At 43.4% G+C, this 20,434-nt stretch overlaps 1 protein-coding gene across 1 annotated transcript; it reads right to left on the reverse strand.

Moving 5' to 3' along the window:
- Positions 1-17,144: 17,144 nt before the first annotated feature.
- Positions 17,145-20,092, reverse strand: LOC105458727. The gene is made up of 3 exons (XM_011704244.1): positions 19,920-20,092; positions 18,804-19,225; positions 17,145-18,694 (listed from the first exon to the last, which is right to left on the reverse strand). The coding sequence occupies exons 2-3, from the start codon at positions 19,220-19,222 to the stop codon at positions 18,106-18,108; spliced, it is 1,008 nt and encodes a 335-aa protein (XP_011702546.1). The 5' UTR covers positions 19,223-19,225; positions 19,920-20,092; the 3' UTR covers positions 17,145-18,105.
- Positions 20,093-20,434: the final 342 nt, after the last annotated feature.

The following is a 20,434-nucleotide window of genomic DNA, read 5'->3' on the forward strand; positions in this document are numbered from 1 at the left end:
AGGGGGGGGGGAGGGGGAAGGAGGGGGAAGGAGGGGGGAGGGAGAGAGAAAGAACAGCTGCTGCATTTTATTACATTTTGCCATTTATCTCGCGACTCTTCGTATACCGGATTAGCGATAATTGCTCTTGCGGTCGTGGCACCTTCATCATCGATTTTTGCCCGCGCGACGGCCGGCCTTTTAAATTTATTAACACGGAAATCCTGCTCGGAAATGCACGCTTTTCGTGCCGCCACCGCTATGAAATAGCACCGTGCCCTTATCGATTACGTCGTATCAAATGCCGCTCTCACTCTCCCGGGGGGGATGCTCTCTTGCGCGCGCGCACGTAAGTTGCCAGAACATCGACGCGGACTTATTCAAATTTGCAACAAGTACCAGTCTGATATCCTGTTGAGACATCGGAGTTCGCGAACTGCGCTGTAAATTCCGTTCTTGTTGCTCGGAGTTACCTCGGAGTTTCTATGCGGCGGACAGATGTAGCGCTCCAGCTCGACGGAAGACTCGAGATTCGGCGGCTTATGGTAATTTCAGTAGAGACGTCGCGCATCTTGGCTGCTTCGAGAAATAAAGACTGACGTTTCGGAGGATTGAGACGTAACGAACGGATACGCCGCGATGCGCTTTTCACCGCGACTGCGGTTGAATCTGCCTTGCGATAAATCGAAAACTCATATCTCTCCGCATCCGATTTCAAGCTTGTACACGTCGCACTGCTTTCCAGCGAGCTTCGCAGAAGTGTATTCGCGACTTCACATAAGACGATCGATATCACTTTTCCGGTAAATATAGATCTGAGGAAAGTTCCCTCTCCAGATGTCTATCGCGACATTGTGACACTCGCAATTCATGTAGTAAAATCGATTTTTTTCGCGCGGGCAAAATGATTAGAGCGACATGGAATGTTTTTGCCGAAAGGCTCGCGAAATATGTCGGGTGCACGTGGATGGAAACGTGGCGCCTGCGGGAAACGAACTTTCGATTCTCTCTCAAATCCAATATGTCCATGTGATGGATTCTCGTTCAACCAGGAACGACCGAGTGCGGGGAAGCGAGACTAATCGCGCTCCTTGCGCCGATCGCGCTATTATTCGATTCATCGTGTATCGATAAATCTTGGCCGCCACGGAAGTTCTTAATCCACGGGACTTATCAGGGCTCGACGCGTTATCGGGTAGACGCTCGTGGGATCGGCTTTCATCACTTCGCCGTGATTAATTAACACTTCGAGTGAATTAAGTCGCACTCCGTTGCTTATGTATAATAACTTGCCCATCTTGGCCAGCTCTATATTTTATTATACTTTGCTACGTACTTTGATTTTTATTCATCCGGAGACTCGTAATCTCATCACACGGCAGGCGATATTCACTGTCGAAATTTATTAAAGACTATATTCAGGCTCGTATGAATAAAATTCAAACTATATTATCAAGGTGCTAATAAGCCACGCTGGTTTTTTTATGCGAATTTACTCTTATACATATATTATGCTTAATATATAAGAGTAAATCCGCATAAAACAACTAGCGTGGCTTATTAATTCCTTGATAATTTGAATTTTATTCACTGTTGATTTAAATTATAATGCACCATCGTGTCGCTTAGCTTCTCTTAATTTCTCCGAATAGAAACTTCTTTAATGCCGTAAGAATTTTTGTAATATTCTTGTAATATTTTTTAAATTTAATTTTTGTGCGCGTCTCACTTTTAGTTTGCAATATTCAACAAGTCTACGTCGGTTTTTTATTTATTAATATCCTACAACGATAATTTTGTGCTATTTACTCCTGTACGAGCTTTATGTTGCTTGCGTAAGAGTAAATAGCTTCTAACGATGTAGTAGCAAACCCCGTGCGGGTTCTCTCAGAAGCAAAATATGGTACAACGTGGGCGCGACACGGGACCGCAAAGGATGATAACTCCCTCGGGCGCGAGAACCATAATCACAGTCGGCTTGATAACGTAAAGAGCAGGCGTTGGCTGGGAAGGGTCGGATGTGACGTGCGATGGATCAATCGTCTAATACAGGCCCATGAATATCCGTGAATGTACATATACGTATACAATTATATACGCTGTAAACATAACGGCCGCAAAGCAAATTCACTCGCGAGCGCGATCCGGCTGGAAATAATTCACGCTCAGGTTAATCGATTCGCGCCGTCCTAAGTATATTATTATAGCCGCGATGCGCTCAAGACACCCCCGCTTAACTCGGGAGATTCAATATTACAGCATCGTAACTCTCGGCGCACCGTGAGGTATAAGGGCGCTATATATCTCGCGAATAAGTGACGGTAGGACGGAAACGAGCCGCCGGATATTCGCCCAGTGGCATCCCTTCCGTCCCGCCTTGAAAATGCAACGCAATCCAATCCGGAGATTGAGTGTCGTTAAAACCACTCGTTCCCAGCCGCCGGATTTCATCCGTGATCTTTTTCATTCCTTAAAGTGGCCCGGAATCCTCGATACACACGGTTATTTACGACGACGGAGGAGCGTATAATGCATTTCTTACTGCGTCCTTGCAGCAGAAGGAAGAGGAAAGATCGACGATCCTTCACCATCAATTTTCCATGTACACGCTTCCACTCTTATATTTTATTTCGCATATTTGCGACTGTCAGTTTAAACTCTGATATTTTTCAGCAAACCGCAGCATCCGCAGAACTTCTTCGAGAAAATATTCCTGGCTTTTGAAACAATTTTGAAAACTTCGGGTCTCATTCACATTTCTATCTTAAATTTTCAGAATTTTGATATAAACGATTTCACGTATCAATTCCGAAGTTGAATGCCGTGTTTCGTACTGCGCTATTTGTAAACACGCTGTTTATGCTTTTAAAACTCGAGCAAACTTAAACTCGCGAAAGGAGAAAAGTATGCGTATATATATATAGATGCAACAGTATGAAAAGAAGTTATTTTCCCGGTATAGAAAATTCCTTTTCGATAAAATTAAAGTTTGGTACGTTCACGTTCCGCGGCACGGTATACATGTATATTCGTTCTCTGAATATCGTGTCTATACGTAATATACTGTGTACGCGCGTTTGTGTAAAAAAAAGCTATCAGAGAGTCGAACCGTTTTTTAACGCGGAAAGTATAACGTGGAAAGAGCGTCGATCGCGCGCGGAACTCGTGCGATTTTCCTCTTCGATATATCGAGTGGCTTCCCTCTGCGACACGTTCCATCTCGCACCTCGCTCGTGCCGCGAGATGGATTTGGACGTGCTCAAACGCTTCCCGTGTTTCCTTGTTCGTAACACGGGGCATTGATCGCTCGCTCGCCGAGCGGCGCAGGGAAAAGTGATATTCGCGGAGGAAATGTTCCTCTCAAGCAACGCCGATACAAGGAATTTCTCTGATAACGGAACACACACGGGGAGCGCCTCTCCCTCTCTTCTCCCCTCTCTCTCTCTCTCTCTCTCTCTCTCTCTCTCTCTCTCACGCTCTCTCAAGCTCGCTGTTGCTCACGCGCGGCTTCTGGAGGTGCCACGACGAGCATTTCGCGTCCGCTCTCCCTCCCCCGTGTTCTCCTTCTTTCTCTCTACGTACATTCCGCCGGCGAACTTGATGAGAAATTCTATGAGCGCGATAGCGCGGCTGTAAACGCGGCGCGACGCATTTCCGGCGTATCGTCCTTCGAATCGGCGACGACGGCCTCGCATTCGCTTCGTTTTTCTCGCCCGCAGCATCCCACGCTTCTTGTCGCCCAATCCTGCATATTTTATTGCGCTCTCGTGCCCGCTTTTCGGGCTATTAACCGACATAACTGATGTGCAGTTTTATCTCGCGGTCCACTTTCGTTAGTAATGGCGCGATTAACAAGCCCAATGGACATTTTCCACGATACTATATTAACACTTAACTTGATTTATTTTTGTAAATATAGCGCTTTACTCTCTTCTCTCGAATTTTCACTCTTTTCTGTGAAATGGCGCTTTTCGTGGGTCTCATTGATGAAAAGAATAATTTTGTTGTTTTAATACGCCCCCTTTTATGCGTTGGTGACAAAAAAATTTGGACAATCAGTTTGAAAAAGTCGCTAAACAATATTGAGCAGTCAACTATCGGCTAGACACAATAGCGTGCCGAGCTGCTCTAATGGACGCTACGTCGCGTTGTTACATATACGAGTAAATGTTTCCCGGAATGTGACGCGGATTCTCTCCTTCATTCGGGCATGTCACGAAAGAAATTCGCGCAGCGAAGTGAATCAAGTTACATGCTTGTCAAAAATTTTTCAATTGTTCGTATCGTCACTATTTTTAAGGAATTTGTGTACAATGTGCATTGCGGAATGACACACGCTCAATAATGTTGCGGATACAGTTACGGATAAACAGAAGAATATTATTTCACTGATTCATCGACAACGAGATCCGGCGTTTAATGAATATTCCTTGCGAGTCTGATAATTCAAACTACGAGAACGAACAATGTATCGGTTTCGTCTATTTCGATTTAATAGAAATTTTAACACGATCAATATACATGTCTTTTTATAAAATTAGTTCATATACGAGTTGGAATTGCTTGACGAGCGTTTACGAGTGTTAAATTATAACAGCTATTTGCATATTATACATATTATATATATTACGTACATTGTGTCCGCATTTATTTAGCTTATCACCGGAACATTTACTGCATAATATACATAATTGCTACCATAATTAATGTTGAATATGTATTACATCAAAACAACATGAATATGTTTAAGCAGTGCAACATATAATAGATTACGTGTAATGATTTTTATTATTTATACCGAACGTAAACTCTTGCCGCAAATAAGCTCTTCAGGAGCTCTCGTTATCACTTATTGATGATAATTTTGATATCACGTAAGAGCTCGAGATAGTCGAGAAAGCTCGGCTAGATGGAGACAAAGATGTACTTTACTACTCTTTGCCGCCGCGGCTCTATGGGTAACTCGTGAAAAGCTCTCCCAGCTTGCGCAAGCTTCGCAAGCACTAGCCTGCATTATCGGTGGAAGTCCTCTTTACCTACCTGTGGGATCTTATCAAGAGACGCAGTAGCAAGTATATTACATCGTATTCTCTTATCAACAGATAGTGAAGATTTTTGTACAAACATTTCTTTTATATAAATTGGATAACATAATTAAAAAAAAAAATTCTTGCTATAAAGTGTAGACAGGAATATTAAAATTAGCTCGTCGTTTTCTTTACGAATGGATTTTATGTTTTGTGTAAAAAATCGCATATTAGTGAAATGAAATTGATACAAGAGGACGCTACAGAAAAATGTGGCAAGCGTTTCACAACTCCTACTATCTCATGTTCACCTAAGAGCATAAGAAATAACAATTCTGAAGAATTTAGAGTATAAATTACTTTATTTTTTAATAAATAATATTAAATTAATAAAAAAATTGTAATACAAAACATAAAAATTGTATGAATAATTCGAATCTCTATTATCTCTGTTATATAACATCATATTATACACTCTCTAAAAGTGAATCAGTGGAATCATCACTAATTATCAATGTATATTTTTTTCCAGTGACATACTTAGAACTGTGATAAACAGTGATTATTTCAATGTCGCTTCAACGATAATACACTGATTTAAACAGGGAATATCACTGAAAGACAGTGAATTTTACTGTCAAACAGTCAAATTCACTGTCTTTCAGTAATATTTACTGTTTAAATCAGTATTATCACTGTATCATCACTGAAGCGACATTGAAATAGTCACTATTTATCACAGTTCTAAGTATGCCACTGGAAAATAATATACACTGATAATTAGTGATGATTTCACTGATTCACTTTTAGAGAGCATACAGTTAATATACAATTGTTTTATATTATTATATATGCAACAGTTATATACAATTAATTTATTCGAGAATTTACGATAGTTTCTCTTAGGATCTAACATACTCTTGTAGATGCTCGTATAAGGAAAGTAATTTGCATGCCCGTTTGACTTTACCTCCCTTGCCTAAAGCGGCTATAATTGCGCGCGGAATCGCCGATTCAAGTTGATGCGCGATTCTATCGAGGGGCCTCTAGAGAAGCTAATTGGCCGGTCAGACCTTCGCCATGAGCTCGTATCCGTAGTTGCGACACAATGCAATTTACATATACGTCGTGGTCCCTTCACCGTCGAAACCTCAATTCTGCCCAGGAAACGAACCTTTCCTTTCGAGGGAATCGAAGCCAGTTAGGAATATTCGACGGAAATCATCAGTTATGTGAATATTCATCGAATGAAAGAGAAAGAAGATTTAAGAAATAAGAAGAAGAATAAGAGAAAATAAAATTATAGATTTTAATGATCAAGAAATTACGTTGATATTCAGCCCAAGTTCTTTTTTGCCATTAAAAATGACCGTGGTGCGCACAAACGCGAACAGACAAGCTCTATTTTCATTATTAATTCTGTCGCGTGTTTAAGCACAGTTATTTCCTAATTATTCTTGTGGCATTTCTTCGCGTATCTTACGATGTGAAACTCAACTAAATCAAATGCTACGAAAATTACTGATGATAGCTATGATAGCGTGTCGCATTTATGCTCTAATATTCCAGCCAACCTACTTATAGAGGGGACAGTCCTGCCAGTTTATTGCGGATTTACTCTACCAAGGCCAATGACCCGATAATCTCAAAGTAATACCATCGTAAAAATCTAATGCGCGATTTATTATTACGGCACGAAACCGCGCGGCGTGTTTTATCGCTCCGGACCGCTCTTTCCGCGCTAGTAAGCTCTTACGTCGGAGCACACTTTTGCCAGACGTAAAGATAGAATCCCCGAGGTACCTTCTGATCTGTCTTCCGCCGACAGTTCTTCCTGATTCTCCTCCTCTCCGCATAACCCTCCCTCCTCGCTGCCCTTATTTATTTCTATCCGCCGCAGCGCGGAAAAATTCTTCTCTCTTCAGCTCCTTGTTTCATTGTAGCGATCGTACTCTTTGCCAGAAGAATTGTGGGATCTTCTTGGAAGAAGAGAGAAAGGGAGGGTTTGTAAACTTGGCAGCGAATGTTCAATATTGTATATCTACATTGAATATCTCGGATTCGTGAAGGAGTCGTATCGAAATTAATGTTCGCGTAACAATGAAAAGGGATTTTGTCCCAGCGGGGGAGGTCGTTTCGATGACCTCATGATTACCATAAAATCGTCGATCGTATTTTTTCTATGGAGTCACCGCTTCGGAGCCTCGAAACTTTTAACGAGCGCGACGACGACGTCCCTTTGTACACGTTTGCTTACAACGCCCCGAGAAAGCGTGTTCGGTTAATAGCGGACCCTTGGTAGAAGGGCAAATTGAAGGTTCCTGCATCGCGCAACATGAATTTGTAACGGTCTAAACGATGAGTCCTTCTTCCTAATGGCATTTCACATTATTTCGTTGCAATGAGGTCGGGCAATCTTTTGTGATACCATCGCTGCGCATCTTCAACGGAAATATTAGTTTTCATAAGAATTTTCATTTAAATTGGAGCGCGATTCAGAATCTTCGGGCGCGTTTGCGAATAAAAGGTGCTTCAATCTCGCTCGCTCTTTCTCTTTTTCTCTCGAGGGTCGAGAAACGGTTATTGCCGCGGTTATCTTGAATATCCCGCCTATGCGCGGAGCTTCCCTCTTCGCACAAGAACGCGAGCCTTCAGAGATAAAGTCTCCAGCTTTCTCTCGAACCGTTGCGATTCATCTGTTTCAAACCAACTTCCGCGATATACCTATATTAACATCTATATTTACAATTGCTACTTTATCTTTTAAGAGTACATCATCTTGGAGTACAAAATGAAGGTTTTCTTTTGAGACGCGGATGATTCAATAATCATCCTTTGATTAGAGAACAATCGAGATTATTCGAGAGTTAAGAAGCGAAGCAATTACTCACGAAAAAAGAGAGAAGTACGTATAACGAAAACAAAAGGATGCTTAAAAGCACGTAAAAACAAAACAAAAAGCATTGATTACAGATTGCGATGATTTTTAACATCGATATACCTTTGAGATATAAAAGAAAAACGGTAATTACAACTTGAAAGGAAATTTTTATATTTTATCGTTTAACTTTACAAGTAGAAACGAACGTGATATATTTATCAAGAATATATTATAGAACAATAAAAGACTTTGATACTCTTACGATAAGATCTACTTTAAAGAGCTTTTCGGCTGGAAGGTAAGGTCTTGTTCGAAGCGCGCTCGCTTTTTACCAGATGTTGTCTATTCATATTTTAAGAAAACCGCTTCCGTGATCTATTCGTCTCGGTCGCGTCCCTCCTGCTCGACGCGAGAGCGTGCGAGAGCTCTCCCCTGAGAATCTGCGGTATAATAACGTTGACACAGCCGACGTAGCGCGCTAAATAGGCAGCCCCGCCCGCCGCCCCCTCATTTCATCCCCATTCTCATTCTCATATTTCGCGCTCGCGCTTTCGCTTACATTTCACCGTGCAGATCTCCTCCAAGACGTCGCGACGTAAATCCATCCACCCGCGCGGTATATATACTTCTCGCGAGTTTACGTGCATTATTACGATTCCTACGTCCGCTATACGTGGTTCCGCTTCCGTATTAGTCGGTGCACGATCGGGCAAGACGAACGTTTCAGACGTTACACGCTTTCAAGAGTTATGCGCTGTCAGTCAGTCAAGTCAGTCAGGCCGGACTGCATTCGAATTTCTCCCCCGGACGTTTGATACCAGCCGTTAAAAATCTTACGCGCATGTGTTTTATATATTGACACTTGTAGACCGACTGAAATACGGAAGAAAATCCCCTAGCTCGTCTTTCCCCGTCAGTCATTGTCTTACAAGCAAAATGATTCCTGTTATTCCCGTAGACGTAGCGTGTAGAGATGTCTCCTGCATTTCTCTCTTGTCGGGTATTTCAAATTTATCTTACCATCCAACGTACGTTGGACTCTCATAAATCTCCGCAATTGCTCTGTAGTTACTCCTTTAAAGTATTCCGCTGTACAGTGAACAAGACAAAGGTTACTGTCAACGACAAGCGTCGTGACAATCGATAACGCGTTCACGATTCACGAAAATATTAATAGTATAACGGAATTAAAACGCGGATACTAAATTACAATCGTTTGATTTAAATGAGAAAGGATGTTTCTCCGTACGAGAAATTTAATATCCTCTTCGACACGGTGTTTCTATTATCGCTCTTTCCGGCCCGTCCCTCCGGCTCCCGGAGGGTGCTGTATCATTTTACGGCGTCCTTCAGCTGGTGATATTCCGTGGGGTAAACGTGGGGGGTGCCGCGCGGGATCAATCTTACAAGCGAGAACAATGGAGGCGTCGTATGCATCGACGAAAGTCTTCTGTCAACCCTTTGTAGATCCCAATGTGATTTCTGTAACGTCGCCGACGACAACGGGCGCGATGAGACGAGGGCTGAGAGTGGCTGCCAACGTCATTCCGGAGGGGGTGGATGTAACTCTTAATGGAGACGCTTTCGTTCGCGGCACCGCGCCGCCGTCCTCGCCCCCCGCCAAGGCTATTTACGACCATTTATTTAATTGGTTCGTCAAAGTCTACGCGACTAATGCGTCGCGATGAAAAGGCGCCACTCTTTCGTAGCCACCCTTGCGCAGGACATTATGAAGCATGGCGCGTTAGAAACTCACGAGTACGCAAAAATACGAGCTTTTTCGGGATACGAAAAAGCTTTCGGAAGATTCTTCCATGAAATTGCGTTTCGTTCGATTTTTGTTTAAATAAAGTATAACCATTTTCACGATTACGATTTAATTTTTAAGTAAAAAAATATTTAATATAATTTAAGTGACAGCTAACGCATTCATTGCGCAATAGCAGATTGATTCCTATACGTGGAGGCAGCTGTGACACAGGTGTGCTCGGCTTTGGTTCGTTTTCACGGTGAATTTAAGGGTATCCGTATCAGTCCGTGGAAAACCAGTTTACCGGGCCCGCTCTGTCCCGTTCTCTAACGCGATCGTGTTAAAATTCAATAAAGCGCTCTGCGAATTTGATGAAAAAGAATTCGGCTTCGCGACGGCGGGGATCCTACTTTCGTTCTCCCGTCCGTTCGTGACGCACGGGACGATCCGAGAACTGCGACAAAGAATTCTTCCGAAAGATTCCGATTCGACGGGGATTCGTGGGACTCGTGTACGTGTATCCCTCACTCCCCCATACATATGTATGCCCGATACATATGTACGTCGCCATTGCCAAAGTTCTCGGGGAAAGTTTCGGAGCTCCCTTCCCTCCCCCGTCCTCTCGCCCCCTCGGACGAGACGACGGAAACCGTCGGCGAATTACCAACGTAGATAGACTCTCTCCGACGGTCGTACGAACGAGCGGCTACTGTTCAACTCGCCACCAACTTGCGGCCGGACAGAGCGGATCTCCCGTCGTGACGGACGACGCTGTCGCGTCTTGAAATTCAAAGCGTTTTATCTGCAACGCTCTCGACAGACAGCGGGATGCAAGGGTAAAACCGCAGACGGAAATATCACCCCTACCTTGCGCCTCCTCGCGCAAGGATAACGTCACGATTTCGTGCGCGAGTTTAGAAACTCACGATTCCGCTTTGCTATTCAAAATAATTGAGAAACGTTATTACGTTACATAGCGTTCTGCATTGAAACAGGCTTAGAATTATATCACGACTACGTTTGTGTCAATTTCGTCAATTGTTTACGTTCGCTAAATAGCAGCACTTTTCTAAATATGCCTCTAGTGGTGAAACATGTTTTTTTTATATCTCTCTAAATTTTTTGAAGTGAAATTTCACTCTAAGGAGTGAAAATACTGCCACTCAAGTGGCCGAGTGACAGTATTTTTGCTCTTTTGGAGTGAGATTTCACTCTTTTGGAGTGAGATTCACTCTAGAAAATTTAGAGAGATTAAATTATATTTTTCTTACCTCGTACAAAAACGTATTTATATAAAAAAATACTTTACTTATTCATGAAATTGATTTCTTCTTGCCTTTTCTAGAATTTAACAGGCCGCATTTGTTTTTCGCGTAAACGCTCATGGAAATTCGTTTGAGGTGATTACGTGCTCGGCGTGCCCATGGCGTTTCCCTTTTCTACTGCGCCCGAGTAGGTAATCCTCAGACTGAGCACCGTCGGCGCGCCCGACGTCGCGCTCACCTGTATAAATCATGGCGGAAACTGCCGGTGGTACCAACAAGGACAGCCACTTTTCAAGGGAGGTCTCTACATCAAGTTCGCGCGCACCCAGAACCGCGCCAAGGCTCGTATATTATCTCCCAATGTTGCACGGCCACGCACCTCTCACGCTTCCCATTTTTCCTGCAGTCCAGAAGTGGATATCGAGACGCTGGATTTTACCACCGGCGATAGTAGCTCCTGGGGATTTCGAGGGTAGTAAAGGAGATCTCAAAAGAGACCTTGGATGAGATGACTCGTTAGATTGACAGGCGATAAAGATATAAAAAATAGGGATCGTTCCGCGGTGATCACTTTCGAAAGTAAAACGTTGATCGGACGTTGTAACAAAACTCGAGAATCTAACATTTGATATCACTGATATAAAATGTTATTACATATATTTAATTATCTTTATAAAATTTTCTTAATATGTAACATAAAATATATTTTAATGTAATGTAATAACATATTTTTATTTTCATGCCAATATAAATCGCGTATGTTGCTCTGAAGTGATAATTTTATAAATTTTCACTTAAAAAAATATGCAGCAGACAAGATATAATGAAAAAAAATCGAAAGATAATTTTAAGATAAAGTAAAGAAATGACTAAGAAATTCAATATTGATTAAAGAAGTAACTAAGTAAGTTAATTAAGTAGAGAAATAACACAAGTATTGAGTCTTATATTGAAGGATCGCAAATATTTGATAACACGGACGAGCAATTTTACGTCATGTAAGAAGCACTTCGTTTAAGATGACAAGTTTCCACCTTATTGCTATGCTCTCTTTATTGCAATTAAGGAAAGGAGATTGCAGCCAAGAGGATGAACACTTACCGGGGAAATAAGGATGGCTGTTTAGTCCGCAGAAGGAGGGTGCCGCGTTGAGAGACCAAACGTTAGGTACAGCTTATAACGTCGATAGGGATGGGTACCCAACACCTGGGTACGCCATTAAAAAGTCCCCTTTTTCCGCATCATCGTAACCATATCCAACTTCTTCCGATACTCTCGCGAACTCGAGAGAACGCGTAGAGTGCTCTCATGTGCTTGTTCGTCTCTGCGAGATAGATTCCAAGTGTTCTTACGGGGACGGCTACATATGTGTGTGTGTGAGTGATATTGTGGTGGAGCTTAAACGGAAAAATAAGTTTCCATTTTCACAATTCTTCCACGGGGATAGATACGATTGCCCTTGAATTCTACCGTGATGCCGGCGTTTTCCGGCGGAAGGAAGAAAACAATAAACATTGCTAAAAGCTATCGTATACAATTTCTCGTTTAATTAGCTCCTTTTAATCAACTTTGCTCGTCCTTAGCGATTGATTTGCATGGTATACTGTTGATAAAATTTCGCGCGTTTGTGCGACGGGATTTTTTTGGGATCAGAATTGATGGGTGGTGTTTGCGGTGGGTATTAAAACGCCCTATTAATACGAGCCTCACGCATCGGCTGTTGGTCATCGACACGCAGCCGGCGGTGACGTTCGGCCCTTTAATTATCGCCGATAAATCATCGTGCCATATCGTCCCCTTCCGCTTGGTTAGCCTTAGCTTTATTCTTTTGCCTTGGTAAACAAATAGCCTAACTGAAAAAGTTTTCTTTGTCTCCCTTCGCGGCGCCGCTGCGCCGGCTATCGGCTTTTCGACGCACAAGTACTTTCCGTATTTGTTCTGAGCGTGATGAAAGCGCTGAAATATCAATAATAACATACGATAATAAGTACGATTTTTGTTATCTATTTATACTGTTTCTGTATATTTGGTGCAAAATGAGGCTTCCATTAAAGAACGACTTCCCTTTCGAAGCCACGAAGAAAAAGTAACGCCGATTGCCAACGAGAAGACCATTTCAGCACGTATTATCTCACGCTGATTCACCCTGACGTTCAGCCGTTACGCTGTTTGGAAAAGAAACGCGACGGGCGTTTCAACCCTACCGATCCACCCCCCGTCCGTTTTTCGCGCGCGTTTCCTGCGAGTGCGTATTTATTCGTGCGTGCGCGGCCCGACGCCGCCGGGCGGGTGCGTATTGTTGCGAAATTATCGGCATTGTCATGCGCGACTCGATTTATTTTGTCTATTCGACGGAAAAGTGCTTTCATTTGGCCCTGCCCCGGCGGGAGGGTAGAAGAGCATGTCAAAACCGTGGAGAAGGAGAAACGGAGTGTCGTGGAACAAACAGAGACGCGCGAACGAGCGCGCGTTGCTCGGCCCCAGGCGTTCTCTCGCGACAAAAGCTCTTAATTCGACAATGCGTCCGTCGAAAGGGGACAATAGTCGACTTTCGGTAAATAATGATTCCTTCGATCCTCTCCACATCAGTCTTCCAGACCTGCGCCTCCGCAAATGCTGTTCTATGTTGAGACACTGAACGATGATTTCATGCAACCGTGTAAAAATGACACGAATGTGCGCATGTGTGTTGGTCCACAATAAGGATTTTAAGCCCTAAGTAGTAAGAAACAGACCAATTATAGTCGAATATGAGGAGAATAATTGATTGCAATTGGTCAATATCTTACGGTGTAAGCCTTATTGCGGACCGACACAACGAGCAAGAGACATGGATCATTGGCTACGTGTTAGACCGAATTGCGATCTTTAGATGATAAGCATTCGAGTTGCGATTCCTAGCTGTGTATTGCGGTTTCTGAGATTTCGCCGAATCCCCGAGGTAATTAAGGAGGGGAAAATTAGGAATTTCTTTTTGCTAAGATTGCGCGGCGGTCGGGAAACGTGATTCGGCCGAGCGAGTGAGCGAGCGGGCGGACGGACGACAAGAAGAATTCGAAATCGGATTAGCGAGAGCGATGGGACGCTCGATTTCGTTCCCGCCTGTTTCGACGCTTTCATTTTTTCGCTCCCTCCGGGAGCGTCGGCCAGATATTTGCATTACAAATACACCTTCACCGGGGTTTTTCTCGTTTCATTAAATTCGCTTTTTCCTCGAGACGTACCGCTTCCTCTCCGCCGCGGCCTGTCTTTCCGCCGCTCATGAATGTACTCCCGCATTCATCCCCGTTCTAGCGCGAAAGGGTTGTATTAAGAATTTTAATACCGCGGGAAAAAGTTTGTCACCACTGAAACACTATGGAAATCGTTTGTTCCGCGGACGTGCGCCGAAATAAGATATCATAGCGTTAATTATTAGTCGACGAGTGTCCCTCGGAAAGTTTCTCTTGCGATCATTTCAGCTTGTTAATGATCGCTTCGCTGGAAAACTGTCGGCTACACGATGGTAATTATTTTTAATTTCAAGAAAACGAATAAATTATCTTCTAAATCATGAAATAAATATTAATATTAATAAATATTAATATTAATTAATATTAATATTTAATTAATATTAATATTAACAATCTTTTATATGTAACAGATTACATATAAAATTCCCAACAAAAATAATGTTTAAAATTCGAACAGCTTTCGAATTTCTAGAGCGTCAGAGCTAATTATATACTCAATAAAAAAAAACAATTTATGTAATTTATCGTTATAATAAGATATGTAATATAATATTATAATGATAATGTAATTTATCGTTATAATAAGGAAATTGTTTGATTTTCTCTGTCTTGATCTTCTCTCTCTGTTCTCCTTAAAAGATAACATCTTTCTTTTTTAATTTATTAGTTAGGAAAAGAACCAACATATTTTTAGTGCTAATCTTATCACATAATCTTCCGGAATCGTCCGATTGTGCTTCGATACGTTACGATTCCCACGCCGGATTTCCCGTCTCAATGACGGATGTTTACTCGCCGCAAATCTTTATTTCTCGAGTTCAATCCGGGTACGATAATCGCCGTACGTGCCGCGCGATCAGATGCTCCGATCAGAAACGGTTACGCGGATTTGTTCGTTACATCGACGTCCTGGTATAGTTATATCCTGACGAAATTGAGATACGACGATCGGTCGGCTCTCCCTCGCGACCGGCGTGCAACGCTAACGTGAATTATGGAGTTCGCGTGCCGCGCGATACGCAGTCGGCAGTCGAAAGATACGAACGCCGTCATTTTTTTTTTTTGCGTGAGATATTTACGTGGGAACACGGTCTTCACGAACCCTCTGCGCTATCGGATCGGTATGCTTTACGGGCGTACACGCGGCACGGTCGATGATCTACGGCCGTGCTAGATGGAGACGCCTCTCGAAAGGTCACGAGATCACTGGATCGATATTTTCTTAATGCCGCAGTATTGTTGTAAGAGAGAAGGTATTTTAGATCAGTTGAATCATTATTTATCCAGGAATTCTTTAATTAAATTAAAGTTGATTATTTTAACAAAAATATCGAAGAACTATCTGGAGTTAAAAAACTATGTCGAGAACTAGGCTAAAAGCGCGGCAAACACAGTAATAACATTTTATTCTTGATTAAATCAACTAGACTCCCTTTTTCTCTCCTTTTCTTGAAAAGGCTTGTAATATCTGAGAACTGGTTACAAAGTATTTGAATTGAAAATCGAAAGACAACAGATGATAATTTTTCAATTCTTTATTTTCTTTTAGGAAAACTGGATTTTGAATTAACTTTTGAAACCATATGAAACCGTATGAGAAAAGCGAAAGATGAATTGTTAAGTTTTTAGGATTTATATAATGACAACGAAAACGCGTCATATCCCTATTGTTTTGCTCGTATAACGCGTCTCGAAAGTTCACAGCTGACAAAAAAAATGTTACAAGTCCGAGTTCTTATATAAAGATCTCGGTATCTACATCTAGTCTGCAACGTTGTCTTAATTAAAGTTGGCTGACTTCAGGCTTGTTGCGTCTTTCGCGCCACTCGTCAGGCTCGTCCCCAGGGGTGCAATTTACTCGCATCTCCTCCTTTCATCCCTTCACTCAATTCCACGAAGCAGCCGGTTTTAACTTGTCGTGTCTGCATCCATACCATCTACCGGAGCCTTCTTAAATACTCGGCGACGAGCTGCCATCCTTATTTTACATCGTCTAACGCTGATCGGCTTATTAATTTATGCAAGAGAGGTTTTAATGAGGAAAAAAAAAGTTATTAACTTTCGTCTGATAATCGCCCCCTTATCCGTCATCAACTCTCCCTTTTGCGCGTCGCTGTTTTACATAGAAATAACAAATATGTATATTAATGCGATGTCACGTTTTCCTGATTTATTGACGCAGAAAGCGAACGCGTTTTTTTTTTACTATGAATTTAATATGTTTTCTTGATTCTATCATGCCGTTATCTCTGTTATGAAAAAAATATGAGATCGCACGGGAGAGTATTACTTTATACATATCAGGAAATGACAAAGCATAACCGAACACGCATGCAGCAAATTGAAATTTCTTATAATACACAATCGCGCGAAATAAATTTATGCGCATGAATCAGGTAGTGGCAGATGTTTCACAAAATGAAATCAGTCAGAATAAAGTATCTCCTTTAAGGTGCGCAATCCCTTTGTAAATCGGTTAATTAAAAATCAGCGAATAATCTGAAATGCAATTAGAGAAGGTAAAGGGTAGCGATCGTGGGGTGGTAGGCATTGCCTTGAATGAGGATCACCCCGATTGTTTCCGAACATAATTCGGGACGGCCTTCTCTTTTTTGTACGATTATAAACCTGGGTATTCGCCGTAGTATCCTCTTTAAGGCATCCGCGCTGGTCAGAGATGGAGGTCCTTCTTGGTCTTTACCATGTAAAACAGTCCCTGCATCCCTTTGTCCGTCGGGCCATCGTCGAACGTTAAAGTTCTGACCAAACGAAATGACGGGCCGCTCGCGCCGTGCGCGGACAAGAGTTTCTTCGCGGCACACGATTCGTTCGATATTTATTTAGTAGGAAGGCGTACTTCACCCATGGGACCGTCTCAGATTTTCATGGCGCAAGAAATAGATTTCAACCTTCGTTTGCGTATCCGCAGACCGTCGCTGATTCTTCGTATGACGTGCGTTATGCAATAATATAACGTAAATTGCTGTTCTCTAAACTTGAAAATAATTTACCATAAAAACGCTCGTTTATTAAAACCATTTAGACATCGTAAATCATATATTGAAAGTTACGTAGTTCTTTTCCTTAACGATTAATCGACGATCACAAGTAAAATGAATGAAACTGATTTATTACGCAACTTATCCTTGATGTACTTTATTCTGATGTGTTTTATTGACTTCGAGACGTCAGGATACTATATCTGTAATTGTGCATCGAGACAGAGTTGCGCGCCCATCCTTTGCCCACGTCGACGTTATAAATGGGACGTTATGAACATGGTAGGTCGTTTCGTCGAGCGACGATGGTGCGGTCGCCCGACGGTGGGCGCGCAGGGAGCCCACCATTAGCCTGCAGGTGTTGGATATCCCAGCCACGCCATCACTCCCTCATTCCGGGCGATCATGCTCAAGATGATCCCCGGAACGACAGGCGGAAGTCTCGCCATCTCGCCGCGCGGGAACGGGACGCGGAGAGTGGTGTGCGCGCGCGAGAGAGAGTAAATAATCCTCTTCTGTATTATCCCCACGGGTTTCCTGGAAATCGCCGTTAATGCGTTCTACAAAATCGCCCCCGCGTCTCGGCGCCGCCGACGATCAGGTCCCCGCTTTGTTGTTTGCTAATTGTTGTTATCTTGACGATCTCGGCTCGCAGCTTGTTATCGATTAAATAGAATTGTCGGCCTCTGTTCGATGTACTGATATCGACACTCCAGTTACTCGATTGAAGGGAGGAATGCACGTTTCCTGCTGGTATTCCATTTAATTCAACAGTTACGAGGGGAAACAATCAATTGGCATGTGTCTTTGTGTTATGTGGTAGTATGGAAATTGAGAATGATCGAGCACGTTGGCCCAAAAAAGACGAATCATTATTCAGAAAAGGATATTTTGTAATCGCTCTGATAAACTCGCGTATATTGTACGCGAGAATCATACTGATTTGCTCGAACACCATTAATCCTGTATAATTAATGATGGGCGAAATCGCAGCGGTTCTCGTGGGAGTATCTTAACGCTGGCTGAAATATGGCGCTGCATCCATAATCCTTCCACGTACATTCTTCCATCCTGTAGTTACACTTATCCTCGTGAATGTGCTTGCGGCAGCGCTTCGGCCTGACCTGGCAGCCAAACTCGGACCATCGGCATTCCACCTGTTCGTCAGAATCCAATTCGGGCTGAGGCAAGGGATAATAATCGTCCACGTCTCCTTGATGGTGGCTCCTGTAGTTGCACTTCTGCTCGTGTATGTACTTCCGCCTCCTCGGCATGTTCACCATGCAGCCGTATCGCTGGAACTTGCACTGCACCAACTCCTCGGGATCGCCGCCGTAATCGCCGCCTGCGATCGACGTGGACGCGAGACTGTCGCTGATGTCGTCCACACTCTGGAACCTGTCCTTGTAGATGCAATACTGCTCGTGAATGCTACGCCTCCACGGCACCGTGCGTACCCTGCATCCCGCCGCAGCGTACGAGCAATCTACCAGATCGTCGTAGCCGTGGCGAAGATCGGTCGGCACGTGTTCCTCCTCCAAGTGCGGCCGAAACTGGCATCTGAAATTACATTATAATTTCAACATTGGCATTAATAAATTCACGCAATTCGTGTGCGATTGACAATTACAAATTGACGGCGACGGCGAGAATAAAGCCTTCGTTTTACCTCGACTCGTGAAGCACGCGCAGGTGCTCCGGTATCTTCACCCAACATCCTAGATGAGTATACGTGCAGGATTTGAGATACTGATTTTCAGACGGCATGGGCGATCCCCAGGCCCTCCTCTCGTGGTTCAGGAAGTCCATCGGCGGCGCGCTGGGATTGTGATCGTCGTGGCGGCGCGACGGCAGGGGATGCGGCATCAAGTATGCCGGCTGCGGTGCGTCCATCTGCGGCGGCAGGATCTCCACGTCCAACGGCGCCGCGCACGTGGGACAGGCGTAGTAATAAGGTTTGCAACGGTGGCACACGGTGTGGCCGTTGATGCACGAGTATCTGGGCGTCAATTCCATCTCCATGAGGCAGATGGGACAGAGGCCCTCGGTCTTGAAGCGCTCGTAGAGATTCGGATACAGGGTGTCCATGACCTATCGACAAGAGCGGTTATTTAGTGCCCACGGTCCACTTTGGTTGTCCTTCTTATCCGGTCTTTTCGGACCGAGATTGAGACGAATCTACTTCAGCGGAGTACAAGCGAAGCCAAAGGAAAGCCCGGCCCGCTCGCTCTGCTCTCCTACCGCGGGGAGATGAAGAGAAATTACTCCGTGCTCTCTTGCTCGCGCAGGAGCGCGCGGTCCAAGTTGCTCTTTTGCTATGAAGATTTATGTGCAATTCAATATAGAATAATGGAGGACTTGAGAAGAGGCGAACGAGGGTTACGGCTAAAGTGCAAACAGGATTAGAACGAATGCGCGGCGCGAGCGGATGCCCGTTCAAATCGAGATACGAGATCTCTGATTATTTGATCAAGTGCGTTTTGAATTTTGCACCTGATAACGATCGCGAGGAAAACACTGCCGGTTCTCCGCCATTTGACTGACGTTCGCGCACACGTACGGCGATATATTTTTATCGCGACTTGATAATCTTTGTAAAAGTTCATTTCAAATATCTAATAAGTTCTTTAAAACAAATCTTAAAATTAGATTTAATTTACTTTTTTCATTTATTACTATCGTACGTATTTTTGTATATCATATGCCAATATTTTCACTACATATATTCAACGAATTTTCTTCGATCGTTGGATTATTATCCGAATAATACGGAGATACTACTTACTTTATTTAACTGTCTTCCACTCGAGACGGAAATAGAAGCAAGAATTACACGTGCGATGGGGAACGAGAAAAAAAATAGCCAGAGCGACACGTACACTTCCGAAAGCACCGGGCACCGTGTGTCATCGTCAGCCTGTCACCGTTCCCTTATCTGCCGAGACCGATAGCGCGACTTTATCTAAAACGTTTCGCTCATGATAAAGAACTGTTTCCATCGTTTTGCTACGCCAGATAAAACGCTCGCGCCCAGACGGGACAGTACACAGACAGGAAAAGAAAATAAAAGTGCTCGCTCTCGTTGCTATGCACTTCGCATCACCGAAATGGTTACCGCCGCCCGGTATTTATTATGCTCGTTACATATGCGGATAAAAAATTTGGAATATAAGGCCGGCGTGCTTTTTCGCCGGCGGGTCGTTTTGCTCGCCGCCGTGCTTGGAATTAATTAACGATTATTCATACGGTCTCCGTGATATTGCGGAGCGAGACGTCGTCGCAGAGATTCCTCACGATTTC

This window comes from Wasmannia auropunctata, unplaced genomic scaffold, assembly GCF_000956235.1.
Source record: "Wasmannia auropunctata unplaced genomic scaffold, wasmannia.A_1.0 LD334376.1, whole genome shotgun sequence".
Classification (NCBI taxonomy): Eukaryota; Metazoa; Arthropoda; class Insecta; order Hymenoptera; family Formicidae; genus Wasmannia; species Wasmannia auropunctata.

Coding starts and splice junctions, on each gene's coding strand:
- LOC105458727 (XM_011704244.1), bottom strand. CDS start 19,222: ATGGACACCCTGTATCCGAATCTCTACGAGCGCTTCAAGACCGAGGGC. Junction 18,695..18,803: donor CGCGTGCTTCACGAGTCGAG/GTAAAACGAAGG, acceptor ATGTAATTTCAG/ATGCCAGTTTCGGCCGCACT.